The 14,794-nt window shown below is 39.2% G+C and overlaps 1 protein-coding gene across 1 annotated transcript in view; it reads right to left on the bottom strand.

Moving 5' to 3' along the window:
• Positions 1-5,180, bottom strand: part of LOC128640804 (protein PRRC2C) — a 1,245,292-nt gene extending 1,240,112 nt beyond the window's left edge. The window contains exon 1 of the mRNA XM_053693223.1: positions 4,853-5,180. Within this exon, the coding sequence (XP_053549198.1) occupies positions 4,853-5,101 (249 nt within the window). The 5' untranslated portion in view covers positions 5,102-5,180. The remainder of the gene's footprint in view (positions 1-4,852) is intronic.
• Positions 5,181-14,794: the final 9,614 nt, after the last annotated feature.

Here is a 14,794-nt window from a genome sequence, read left to right as displayed (position 1 = left end):
CTGCCCCATACCAGCTGATCTGGAATAAGGGCCGCACCTTCATAGGTACTTAGGAGCTGGCTATAGGTTTCTATAAGGCTTGGATATATTCCAAACTGGAAATAGTTTCCAAACTGATACCGCTCCTGAGGATGAAGGATCAGGCTTTTGTTCCTTGTTGTGAGGAAAGGAACGAAATGATTATTTACCCTGGAAAGAAAGGGAAAGCAAAGTTGACTTAGAAGACATGTCAGTATTCCAAGTTTAATCCATAAAGCTTTTCTAGCTAAAATAGCTAGAGACATATACCTGACATCAACTCTAATGATATCAAAAGATGGTATCACCAATAAAATTATTAGCATGTTATAGAATAATAATAATGCTATAAAATTATGATCTGTTACTTGTTGCGCTAAAGCTTCTAACCAAAAAGTTGAAGCTGCAGCAACATCCGCTAAAAATATAGCAGGTCTAAGAAGATTACCTGAACATAAGTAAGCTTTTCTTAGAAAAGATTCAATTTTCCTATCTAAAGGATCCTTAAATGAAGTACTATCTGCCATAGGAATAGTAGTACATTAGCAGGAGTAGAGACAGCCCCATAACCTTAGGGATTTTTGTCCCAAAAAACTCTAATCTGTCAGATGGCACAGGATATAATTTGCTTAAACGTCTAGAAGGAGTAAATAAATTACCCAAATTATTCCATTCCCTGGAAATTACTTCAGAAATAGCATCAGGGAGATAAAACACTTCTGGAATAACTACAGGAGATTTAAAAACCTTATTTAAACGTTTACATTTAGTATCAAGAGGACCAGAATCCTCTATTTCTAATGCAAATAACACTTCTTTAAGTAAAGAACGAATAAATTCCATCTTGAACAAATACAAAGATTTATCAGCATCAACCTCTGAGACAGAAACCTCTGAACCAGAAGAACCATTATCAGTATCAGAATGATGATGTTCATTTAAAAATTCATCTGAAAAAAAGAGAAGTTTTAAAAGACTTTTATGTATACTAGAAGGAGAAATAACAGACATAGCCTTCTTAATGGATTTAAAAAATAAAATCTCTTATGTTATCAGGAACACTCTGAAAATTAGATGTTGACGGACAGCAACAGGTAATGTAACAGTACTAAAGGAAATTTTATCTGCATTAATAAGTTTGACATGACATGCAATACAAATAACAGCTGGAGAAAACAGATACCAAAAGTTTATAGCAGACTTAGCTTGGTAGCTCCAGCACTGTGCAGTGATTTTCCTGTAGTATCTTCTGACTCAGTTGCAACGTGGAACATCTTGCAATATGTAAAAGAAAAAAACAACATATAAAGCAAAATTGATCAAATTCCTTAAATGACAGTTTCAGGAATGGGAAAAAATGCCAGTGAACCAGCTTCTAGCAACCAGAAGCAATAAATAATGAGACTTAAATAATGTGGAGACAAAAATGACGCCCATATTTTTTAGCGCCAAAAAAGACGCCCACATTATTTGGCGCCTAAATGCTTTTGGCGCCAAAAATGACGCCACATCCGGAACGCCGACATCTTTGACGCAAAATAACGTCAAAAAATGACGCAACTTCCGGCGACACGTATGACGCCGGAAACGGAAAAGAATTTTTGCGCCAAAAAAGTCCGCGCCAAGAATGACGCAATAAAATGAAGCATTTTCAGCCCCCGCGAGCCTAACAGCCCACAGGGAAAAAAGTCAAATTTTGAGGTAAGAAAAAATATGATAATTCAATGCATAATCCCAAATATGAAACTGACTGTCTGGAAATAAGGAAAGTTGAACATTCTGAGTCAAGGCAAATAAATGTTTGAATACATATATTTAGAACTTTATAAATAAAGTGCCCAACCATAGCTTAGAGTGTCACAGAAAATAAGACTTACTTACCCCAGGACACTCATCTACATGTTTGTAGAAAGCCAAACCAGTACTGAAACGAGAATCAGTAGAGGAAATGGTAAATATAAGAGTATATCGTCGATCTGAAAAGGGAGGTAAGAGATGAATCTCTACGACCGATAACAGAGAACCTTATGAAATAGACCCCGTAGAAGGAGATCACTGCATTCAATAGGCAATACTCTCTTCACATCCCTCTGACATTCACTGCACGCTGAGAGGAAAACCGGGCTCCAACTTGCTGCGGAGCGCATATCAACGTAGAATCTAGCACAAACTTACTTCACCACCTCCCTTGGAGGCAAAGTTTGTAAAACTGATTTGTGGGTGTGGTGAGGGGTGTATTTATAGGCATTTTAAGGTTTGGGAAACTTTGCCCCTCCTGGTAGGAATGTATATCCCATACGTCACTAGCTCATGGACTCTTGTTAATTACATGAAAGAAATATATGTATGTATATATATATATATATATATATATATATATATATATATATATATATATATATATATATATATATATATATATACACACACACACACACACATATATATATACACACACATATATATATATATATATATACACACACACATATATACACATACATATATACAGCTCTGCTGTGGTGCTCTTTGCCTCCTCCTGCCAACCTGTCTTCTGAGACTCTGCTATCTGAAACAACCTTTGCACCATGGGTGTCTAAAAATTAACCTCCTGGTCAGCAAAATGTATTTTAAAGTCAAGCCGCTGGTAGAAGTGAAAACCACACCAAACATGAGCCTCATTTGATACTCCTCAGCCCCAGTGCCTGCCATTACTGCCTTTGTTTTATATATTCCCCCAATTATATAGGAGAAAGTCTAGTGTCCCATAATGGTAATAAAGTGCCCAATTTTTACTGCATTTACATAGTAACATAGTAGATAAGGTTGAAAAAAGACTGAAGTCCATCGAGTTCAACCTATACAAATCTAAAATATATACAAAAAGCTCCACTTAAGCTTAAATAATCACAGTAAAAGGTGACCCATTTAATATTAGCAATCATATCCATGAATTTTGTTTAGAGAATCCAAACAATTTTTAAATGTATCTAGGGTATTGGCATTCACTACCTCCTTTGGTAATGAGTTCCACAATTGTATTGCTCTTACAGTGAAAAAATGTTTCCGTTGCAGGAGATTAATTCTCCTTTCCTCCAACCTTAAATTGTGACCTCCGGTCACAAACAATTTTCTTGGAATAAACAGATCTTCTGCCATCTCTGTATATGGGCCTTAAATATATTTATATAAATAATCATGTCACCTCTTAAGCGACTTTTTTCTAAAGAAAACAGACCAAGTTTGGCTAGCCTCTCCTCATACGTTAAATTATCCAATCCCCTTATTAGCTTTGTGACCCTTTATCTAGTTCTGCAATATCTTTTTTTGTGATTGGTCCCCAGAACTGCACTCCATACTCAAGGTGAGGTATTACCAGAGATTTATATAGTGACAGAATTATGCTTTCCTCCCTTGAATCAATGCATTTTTAATGCATGCTAGTATCTTGTTAGCCTATGAAGCTGTTGCCCTGCATTGTGCACCCATCTTTAGTTTGTTATCTATTACTACACCCAAATCCCCTTCCTCCTGTGTTTGGCTAAGTCTTGTCCCATTTAATTATGTTTCCCGTATTAAATCTAATTTTCCATTTACCTGCCCATACTTCTAATTTGTGCAGGTCCTTTTGTAACGAAAGTTCATCCTACGATGAACTAATGACCTTACTTTAACTTAGTATCATCTGCAAAAATAGAGATGTCGCTATTTAATCCTTGGTCCAAGTCATTTATAAAAATATTAAATAGAATAGGGCCCAGTACTGATCCCTGGGGGACTCCACTGATTACCTTTGTCCAATCTGAGTATGATCCATTTACTACTATTCATTGTTCCCTATCTTTTATCCAGTTATTTATCCTTGAGCTAACATGTTCAGCTATTTCCAGTCCCTTAATTTTGTGCATTAATCTCTCATGTGGCACTGTAAATAAACTCAACACTTACCTCAGATATCTGCCAGGCAGCAAGGCAGCTCACTAGATTTGAGAGGCATGATCCCTCACATAGACCTGTGGAAGAAAAAACAAAACAAAAAAAACAAAGACTGAGTAATCTTACTCAGGCTTGCAAAGTTAGGGCAGCATTAAGTTCCCATTGCTTAAAAGCCACCACTGCTCTACTGAAGAGACTGATGTGGACTACAGCTACACTCTAAGACAAAACAGCACAATCTTGCACTGCGGAAAAATAATAAAACCTTGCTAGAAGAATATTCTTTAAAACAACTAAACTTTACCACTGCCTTGCTCTAACGTAGGCAAAGAGAATGACTGGGATTGGAGGGAAGGGAGGTGATATTTAACAGCTTTGTTGTGGTGCTCTTTGCCGCCTCCTGCTGGGCAGGAGTGATATTATCAATAGTAATTAGATGATCTGTGGACTCACTGTGTCATTAGAAAGAAACAACCTTATTTGAACTAGTTAAATTATTATATGTTCCCCTAAAAATATCACATTTTATAAAGAAATGTCCCCCGATAGTTATTAGAGACCACTGTTTATGGATCTGCAAAACAAAGTGTATACTAGGGGAATAACACATAAAGGGCCACTTTTGGTCCAACTATTTATAAACAATATATAGACAAAAAGTGGCAAAACGATTGTGTATTGTTTATTAAGGAGTATGTCACTGGAATATAATTAAAATTATCCTACTAAAGAAAAAATTAACTATGTTTTAACATCCTTAATTTTTAAGATGTTATGCAAATAAGTATCACTGCAGACATACAAAACATATTCATAAAAAACAACTTCAATGTCCCTTTAAAGAATTCAGCGATTTTATTCCAAAAGTGGCTTTGAACTCATATGTAATAGACTTTACCTGTTGTCTTTGAAACCTTGGAGGCAATGATTTCTGAAATTGCTTTGAATAGCTAGATGATAATGTTGGGCGTGACTGATTACCAGGTTCTACATCATGTTCATGTATTGTCACAGAGACTGGGGAAAGGGAAGGTGCTGGTGAAGGTGTTGTAATAGATGCTGACACTGAAGAAGGTGGAAGAATTGAGACACTGGTTGAAAGCTGAGTAGGTACAGCAGATGGGGAGTTCATTCTTTCCAATGGCATCCTGTCAAAAGCTGGTTCTTCTGCTGCTTCAAGATTAATAAGGAATGGTTAAATCCACATGCATGCATTTCAAACAAAACAATTAATACAATGCATTTTATCATTATTGTGCCTGATTCTCTATAGATCACTCATTGTACCAGATTTTGTGAAGGGACATATTTCATTTTTAATTATGATGCTACAATTATCAAATATTCAAAATTGAGTTTTCAAAAACCACACTTTAACCCTAAAACTGTGCTAACCAACAAAACTGCTAGGACTATATTCAATATATAAACTTTTGTGAATGACAATAACTATTTCAAACAGTCCTATACATATCTGATATAATGCATATAAACACTAACTGATAATCAATAAAAAAATCAGAATAGGCTTATGGCAGGTCTCTAGTTAAAAAATCATGTAAAGGAATAATAATAATAATAATAATAATAATAATAATAATAAAAATAATAATAATAATAATACACTCTTATGGTTCTGTTTCCATTTGTATGTATTTGAATAATGATTTTATATCACCTTAATGTCTCAAAGAGTATGGTATAACGATTTGTCGATAGCACTTTGTTCACTGCTGGTAACCAACACTCTCCTGCCTCCATTTCTGAGTGCGGTGCTGCTTCACAAATCACTGAACGTTAAAGAGCGTTCAGCCACGAAAAACACTGGAAATAGAAAAAAAGAGAGTGCAACCGCGACTCAAGGTAAATAGTTTAATATTTTCCTTAGCACATATAGAACAAGTTGCACTTACAAGATCACAGTGATAAAAACGCCTTTGACAATGCACACTATTCGCAACCCGGTTGCTTCCCAGCTGATGTTACTTCCGGCTGAGTCCGTACTTGCGTGTAGGTTTGACCAATGGCAGTAACAATTTCGGCAATCAGTCTCTTTAGCTGTAGCTGCAACATTAATGTCCTTGTCCGGTGTCTGTACCTATGTCCACCACGTCTACACGTTTTGTCCGACTTGTACAGACTTTCTCAAGACTCTGGACTTATATTTTGTCATTTGCAGGGATCCTCTTTTGAATACCTCTGATTGTTCCCATTGGTTGGAGCCTGCACCAATCCTCCTACTGGCTCATAGACACCCCCTCTTTGTGGATAATCGGCGTATACTACATACCCAATAGGGGAAGGTCATTTTGTTGATAGTGTCCATTTAGACATAAAACAATGTCTCTGCTGGAGGGGGCGGAGCCAGCGCTCAATGGAGACGGCTGCACTTGTGTGAGCTCCGTTCTCCCTACAGGGCAAAATTAGCTCAATATGTGCATAGCCTGACCAATATGCCGTATAACGCTACCTAAATGTGCATAGACCTTTCCCCACAACTTGCGCTCATGCCATCTGGGCTCTAATTGGTAGCGATACTGTCTTATTGCTTGCCGGACCTGCGCTGCACCACCGGGAGGGCTATGGGGCCTACACCTGAACAGCGGAGGTAATCGCCTCAAGGCCAGCTACATCATCGCCATCAAATGCCTCTGCAACACCAAACATCCTCATGCAGATGAGACCCGCGCCCTTAAATCTTAGGGACTTGCGGTACAATATGCCGTAGCAGAGTTCTGGGGCAGAAGCATAAAGGGACGCAGCCGCCATCTTGGACAGCGAGACACGCTGCATAGAGCATAACAGCAAGATAACATTCAGTGATGGTATGGATAAGGGGAATAAGGCTGTTTGATAGACACCCTGCTCATCTTGACTACTATTAGCTTCAGAGACATAATAACCTCTTAAAGTGGCGCCACATTTCCTCCCGCCCTAGCACTCATATTAACACATCTCCAGGCTCACTATAGAGACTAAGCTGCTTTCCTCTGGCGCTCCAAAAGTATTTTCTGCTGCCGAGTGGGAGTCTGAACATCATATAGTAACTAATACTGCATTTCTCAGCGATTTGGGATTGGTTAATCTGTTGACATACAGGACATATTTAATTTTTATTACAGTGCTCAGCATGTCTCCAAAAAAGGGAAATAAGCCAGAAAGATCCGCCAAAAAGCATTAATCTGCGAATCCCTCTGTCAACAATTTTTTCAAACAACTAGATTCATCTACTAAAAAAATGACAGTCACACGTGACACCAGGACTGACGTATCTTCTGCTTCATCTGAATCGGAGGGGGAGAGTCTGGCTCCTGCCATCTCAGTCCCAAAAGCTCTCTTAGACTCACTACCATCCAAAAAAGATTTATCTGCCCTAATCTGTCAAGTGAAGCAGTGTATTAGGGAGGAGATTTCTGAGATCAAAAAAGATCTGTCGGATATGGGCCAAAGGGTGGAGAAATTAGAGGACAACTCAGACCTCGCCAGCTCCAATATAACCTTCCTCCGCTCCAAGGCTGCATCACAAGATGATCTTATACTCCAGATGGAAAATAAAATAGACGACTTAGAAAATCGGAGTCGTCGAAGCAACATTAGAATAAGGGGAATCCCCGAGACTATACCTGCAACAGAATTGGAGGACTATTTACAAGGCCTCTTTACCTTCATCATTGGGGTTGACCCTGAAGCCACTATAGCTTTGGATCGCTTTCACAGAGCCTTGCGAGCAAAGCCCCTGGGAGACCAGCCTCCAAGGGATGTTATTGTTAAAATCACAAGCTACCAAATCAAAGAAGAGATTATGAAGAAAGCGAGGCAGAAATATCCACTCAAATACAGATCTGAACCCGTTCAGCTATATGAGGATCTGACACCCAGAACTCTACAGAAGAGAAGAGAATTTAAACACTTCACGGCCAAGCTGCGACAACGCAATATCCCATATAGATAGGGCCACCCTTTCAACCTACAAATACCTTGGAGGGGAAGACGACTGATCTGCAACTCTGTTGAAGACATCCCAAAGGTCTGTAAAGATTTAGAGATAACACCACCCTCCCCACCTACTGATTCCACTGAAGCAGCGGCAAGGGAGGCTAGACCTGCTCCACCACTTCCACAGAGAACAGAATGGAAGAAAATCACAACAAAGACTGTCAATAATGAACCCCGAGTTCCTGGTCCCACGGCTACACTGGGGAAGTGACTTTCTCACACATGGGACAATTATAACTGAACTTGTATACAATGATGAACATTGTTGGTCCTAGATGCGCCCCAGTGCTGTGGAGTCTGCCCGTTCTGGCCTTCCCCGGAATTTTATGATGGGGGGGCTGGGGCGGGATGGACTCTGCATGTAGTTCTGGGGGATGGGGTACCTGCTGGTTAGTGGAGAAGATGCCAGCGGGAGACAGAGCGGTATAAGGTAAAAGCCCGACCAGCGGAGGCCTTGCCCTGCTGATTGTTCTAAGTTGGTTCTAAGTTATTATGTAATGATGTTAGCTATGTTGGAAAGTTCCAGTAGGCTATATTTAATTGCCTGGCTGCGTTTCTCTGTTTTCTGGTAAAGAATTGGTGTCTATGGTATCATCCGTCTTGCCACACAAGATGCACTATATACACTAAGTCTTAAGAAATATGATGCCCGACTGGGGTTTGTATTCCCCCTACAAGAAAAATACTGTTCTACGTTTTACATGTTCGCACCAGTTGTGCTATGTTTGTCATGTCGATATATTGTTTTATTTATCTACAGATATACTGTTATTGGATACAGCTTAATATGAAACTTACTCATTATGATCACGACCACCCCTCACAGAGTTTTACACACCTGGTCCACCCTAAATCTCTAAAGAGAGTATCAAACAATTATGTCGTCCCAAGTTAACACGCAATCCATACAAATCCTCACTCAGAATGTGAGAGGTTTTAACAGCCCCAATAAGAGAAGTATGGCCATTAGGGATCTGTGTGGGAGAGGAGGGAAAATACTCCTGTTACAGGAGACTCACTTCAAGACAGGGGGAATCCCTAAGTTTTTCTCCACTCAGTACCCATTACACTTTCAAAGTACTAACTCACATAAAAAGGTCAATGGTGTTAGCATATTGATACATAAGTCTATCCCTTTCCAACTCCAATCTATAGACAAAGACAAAGACGGCAGATACTTAGGTATAATGGGACTACTATTTGGCAAACCAATAACCATTATAAATTTATACTGCCCCAATATGGGACAAGACCTGTTTTTCTCACGTGTCACTAATAGAATAGCAGATTTAACCAAAGGCCCCCTGATAGTAGCAGGAGATCTTAATATCCCCCTGGTACCAGACATAGATAGCTCCAACCCGGCCACCCGACATAATCAAAAAGCTCTCTGCTCCATTTGGAGGGATATTAGGAAATTGACACTTCATGACGCATGGAGATATACACACCCCCACACTAGGGATTACTCCTTTTTTTCAAACCCTCAAAAGAGCTACTCGAGGCTAGACTACATCCTAGTTGATCATATGGCCCTATCTTTAATTAAAATAGTTAATATTAGGCATACGGTTTGGTCGGACCACTCCCTAGTGGAGTGCAAACTGATATGGCCATCTGCCCCTATCAAGCCCTTTTTGTGGCGACTAGATAATTCTCTCCTGACGGACAAAAAAGTGATAGAGTCATTTGCTGAACATCTAGACACTTATTTTACCCTTAATAACACTGCAGAAGTTACACCCGCTTTGGTTTGGGAGACCCATAAAGCTTACATTAGGGGTGAATTTATTAAACTTAAAGCCCTTAAGCGAAAACAATCTCTTAATGAATACACTAAATTAGCTCAAGAGGTTCTGGAAGCTGATCTCGCTCTGAAGCTCCGTCCTACAGATGGAGCTTTAATTAAAATTCTTCAAGAAAAAAGAGATGAATTGAATAAACACTTACAAATTGAATCCCAGAGATATCAATTACATATAAAACAGAAATACTATGGTGAAGGAAATAGGACAGGGAAACTACTGGCGAGGGCATTAAAAGCACAACGTGCCAACTCTTATATCCATTTCCTCAAAACACCACTGAACACCACAATAGAAGACACAAAATCCATTGGAGACTCCTTTAAAAATTTCTATCATAGACTCTACAATTTATACCCTAATAGACAACTTACTCAGCACCAGCTAAAATGCGAGCAATACTTAGACAAGGTAACCCTTCCCAAACTTACTGAAAGTGAAGCGATGCTATTAGACGCCCCAATATCTGAGAGGGAAATACTAGACGCCATAAAGGAGTTGAAGCCAGAGAAGGCCCCAGGTCCTGACGGTTTCAGTAACCGATACTATAAACTATTTAGAACCCAACTTGTACCGCATCTGCTCTCTCTGTTTAACCATATTTCGGAACTCGTAGTTTTCCCTGATTCTATGTTACAGGCCCATATTTCAGTCCTCCCTAAACCCGGAAAAAAAACAGATACCACAGCTAATTTCAGGCCAATATCTCTGTTAAATGTAGATCTTAAGATATACGCCAAAATCCTTGCGAACAGAATTAACACAATATTGCCCAATCTTATTCATTATGACCAAGTTGGTTTCGTTCCACAGAGAGAGGCCAAAGATAATATATGTAAAGTACTGAATCTATTAGAATATGTTAAAAAATCAAACACCCCTGCAGTATACCTATCAACAGATGCTGAAAAGGCGTTTGATAGGCTTGACTGGACCTTTTTACAATCCACCCTCCAAAAATTTGGCTTCCCCTCAACATTTATCCAAAAAATATTTGCATTATGCTCCAACCCTTGTGCTCAGATTAAGGTCAATGGGGCCCTCTCTGACCATTTTGAAATTCGGAACGGTACGAGGCAGGGATGCCCGCTTTCCCCCATTCTCTTTATCTTATCTTTAGAGCCACTAGCTGTAAAATTGCGTGAGCATTCACACATAAAAGGTATAACTATCAAGGAAGAAACATATAAATTAGCAATGTTTGCTGATGATATCTTGATGACCCTGACTGATCCGATACACTCCCTCCCATATGTACAAAACATTCTGCAGGCCTTTGGGGCTGTATCAAATTTTCTTATAAACACCAATAAATCAGAACTATATCCAATCAACCTTACAGAAAAGGAGGTAACACAGATCCAACAAACATTTCCATATAAAATTCAGACCCAAGCGTTAAAATATTTAGGAATTTTTCTCTCCCATAATACAGAAACCATTCGAAAACTGAACTATGGCCGCCTATTAGAGGAATTCCAGCAATTAACAACCTCTTGGCTCCCCAAAAAGAATATCTCTTGGCTGGGGAGAATAGCTGCCGCCAAGATGACTCTGCTACTAAAGGCCCTGTATGTTATGCAGGCCTTACCAATTTCGGGGATTACAACAGATATTAGCAAATTACAATCTATAATGGACACTTATATTTGGTGCCGTAGACCCCCACGGCTAGCAAAAAATACATTATATAGGCTTAGGGAGGAAGGTGGGTTAGGGGTTCCGAATCTACACTTTTATAAAATGGCAATTACCCTAAATAGAATTGTGGAGTGGTGTAGACAGGGGACTGAATCCTATAAGAGATGTATCCACTTAGAATCCCAATTATTAGGAATACCCCAACTGGGTGTAATGTGTTGGGCCCCATATAAACCCCCCCTAGAGAAGATTGCAGACTACCCAATAATCAAAGAAACATGGTCAACCTGGTCCAAAATGCGGAACTCTCACAAACTTATAACATCAACTTATTCACCACTGACAACACTCAACCCTAATAGGGAACTTCGGGAAGGTCCCATAGGGATAAAACAACCTGTAAATACAACCTCAAAACTCCTGGACTATACCCCCGTGTTCACACTAGTGGAAAGAGGGAAACTAGTGCAGAGAGATATGTTGATCTCACAAGGCTTTACCCAATTCCAATCCTGGTTTGCCTATCACCAGGTACGCAACTATCTTTCCATGCACAAATATAAACAGGACTTATTCAGAGCCCGAACTGCATTTGAACTCCTTTGTTCCGCCCAACAAACCCCCAAGAAAGTCATATCACTTATGTATAAAAACATCCTCAGATCACACTACCCCAACAAACCAAATTATACTAAAAGATGGGAGGGAGAATTAGGGATAGAAGCCTCGCACAAGCAATGGGACTCATGGTTTCAGGCAACTGCTAGATCAGCGCATTCGGCGGCAGCACTTGAAACCGATATTAAAATACTCACCAGGTGGTACCTGACCCCTAGCAAATTAAAACACATGTTCACAAAAGCCAGCAATAAGTGCTGGAGAGGATGCGACCAAGAGGGCACTATGCATCATATTTGGTGGGGTTGCGATAAACTACAACCATTCTGGACTCAAGTACAAACACAGATAGGCAAAATTCTTGGAACTGACTTGGTCCTTTCCCCTGAGGGAGTCTTATTCAACGCCAGCCCACATATCCCCTGTAAAATTAGAAAATGTCTCTATCAAATTTTACTAAATGCCGCAAAAAGACTTATCCCAAAATTTTGGAAGAAAACCCACCCACCCTCGGTCATTCATTGGCTTGACCTAGTTAAAAATACCTTGATACTGGAAAGATTATACTACCTTAGATTGGGCCGTTTGAATTTTTATCATGATATGATATTTTTATGGGAACAATATTTATATAGTGGGAGGACAAGGTCTCTGGAAAACGAGGTGGAGAGGAGAGGTGTGAATATATGATCATTTGATTTATGCACAAGGCCTTTCCTTGAGCTAAATAAGTGGGGAGATTGGTACATAAGCTAGGGTGGTATGGATGAAAAAAAAAAAAACAATAGGTTGATCCTTGCAGCAATAGACAAATCTTAAAGTTCAAACACCTAACTAAAAATATTGAGTGATAACCTGTGTAACCTTAGAGGGTCTATAACTGTAGTTAAGGTGGATATGCAACTATAAACAATGCTTTGGGTCTAAACCGAAAACTATAGATGTTGGAAAAATACTGTATCTGTATACTATTGAATCTGTCATGCTGTTTATCCTGCTTCATATTTTTCTTTGTTTGTTTGTTTGAAAAATCAATAAAAGAATAAAATAAAAAATAAAAAAAACAATGTCTCTGCTGCATTAAAAACATTCTGCTGTATTTCAAGTGAGTGTTCAAAAAGTCTTACAAAACTCATTGCAAATCTTATATGCAGAAAAACAAAATGATTATATTATCTGATAAATTAATTTATTTCTTGGTAGTGAGTGTAAAGGAGTTCTTACTCTCGGGAATTGCATCACCTGTCCACTAGGAGGAGGCAAAGACACCCTACCAGAGCTGTAAATATCCCTTCTACGTCCCCTTCCCTCCCAGTAGAGCTTGAAGCCAAGGAAGTAAGTAAAAAGAATGATAATAGGGTGAAATGTTTGACTGCCGCTACCAGAAAAAATGTGGATGGTTTTGTGGACTCACTACCAAGAAAGAAATTCCATTTATCAGGTAAGAATACATTTGGTTTTCCCAGGACATACTTAAAGGGACACTGTACCCAAAAATTTTCTTTTGTGATTGAGATAGAGCATGACTTTTTAAGCAACTTTCTAATTTACTCCTATTATCAAATTTTCTTCATTCTCTTGGTATCTTTATTTGAAATGCAAGAATGTAAGTTTAGATGCCGGCCCATTTTTGGTGAACAACCTGGGTTGTCCTTGCTGATTGGTGGATAAATTCATCCACCAATAAAAAAGTGCTGTCCAGAGTACTGAAACCAAAAAAAAGCTTAGATGCCTTCTTTTTCAAATACTGATAGCAAGAGAACGAAGAAAAATTGCTAATAGGAGTAAATTAGAAAGTTGCTAAAATTGCATGCTCTTTCTGAATTACAAAATAAAAAATTTGGGTACAGTGTCCCTTTAAAAATAAGAGAAATATTAATGTATCCTTCCTGGTAATATATTTTATAAAAAATAATGGCAGTCAGGAGTCTTGTGAACCAATACTGAGCAGTGGATGTAGCCTTTCTGCCAAAGGCTGCATCTGCTGTGGCAAAAACATTAAAATTATAAAATTTAGTAAAGGTATGCAAAGACGACCATGTTGTGGCCTAACAGATCTGCTCTACAAAGGCCTCACTCTTGAAAGCCCAGGATGTGGAAATCGAATGAGTAGAACGAGCAGTAATTTTTGAAGGCAGATGTTGACCCGCCACCAAGTAAGCTTCATGAATCAAACTCAACGACAAGGAAAAAAAAACTTTAGGAGAAGACCTTATCCCCAGATAAAGGAAAAGTCTGAAAGGGACATCCAGACCGGATGATCGCCCCCGGAGAAATGATCGCTGATAGCGAGCAGTAGTGGGCCTCTGCCTCCCACCAAAAATTGAGATATTACCCTTATCGCTAGGTAGACTCTCTTTCCCCTCAGAAGGTGCACTAGGCCACTGAGAGAAAAAAAGCAGACTATAATCTAAAACTGGGACTAACTCAGTATACTAAAACATCAGAACAAAGGAACAGCAATCAGGAGGGAACCTCCCGAGTTCACAGACCCCATGTCTCCCTGGTATGACCTCACCATCCTGGCGTACAAAAAGATGATCCTCAGAACAAGGGGATCTGGACAAAAATACTAAAAAGATTGATACCCTCCATCAGTAGTCCAGGAATCTGGTAAGACAGATTCAAAAACAGTGTCACACCTCTGCCTCATACCCCGATCCTCGGTTGAGATGAGTCCTGACAAAAGAAGTGAATTCCCAAATAGACCACCTGACAAACTCATACCACTAACACCGAGCTAGCGATGCCTGAAGGAGGTCTGGAGAGCATGACCTGGT

The sequence above is a fragment of the Bombina bombina genome, chromosome 10 (genome assembly GCF_027579735.1).
Source record: "Bombina bombina isolate aBomBom1 chromosome 10, aBomBom1.pri, whole genome shotgun sequence".
Classification (NCBI taxonomy): Eukaryota; Metazoa; Chordata; class Amphibia; order Anura; family Bombinatoridae; genus Bombina; species Bombina bombina.
The sequence above is the reverse complement of the archived record's forward strand: the minus strand, read 5'-3'. Positions and strand labels throughout refer to the sequence as shown.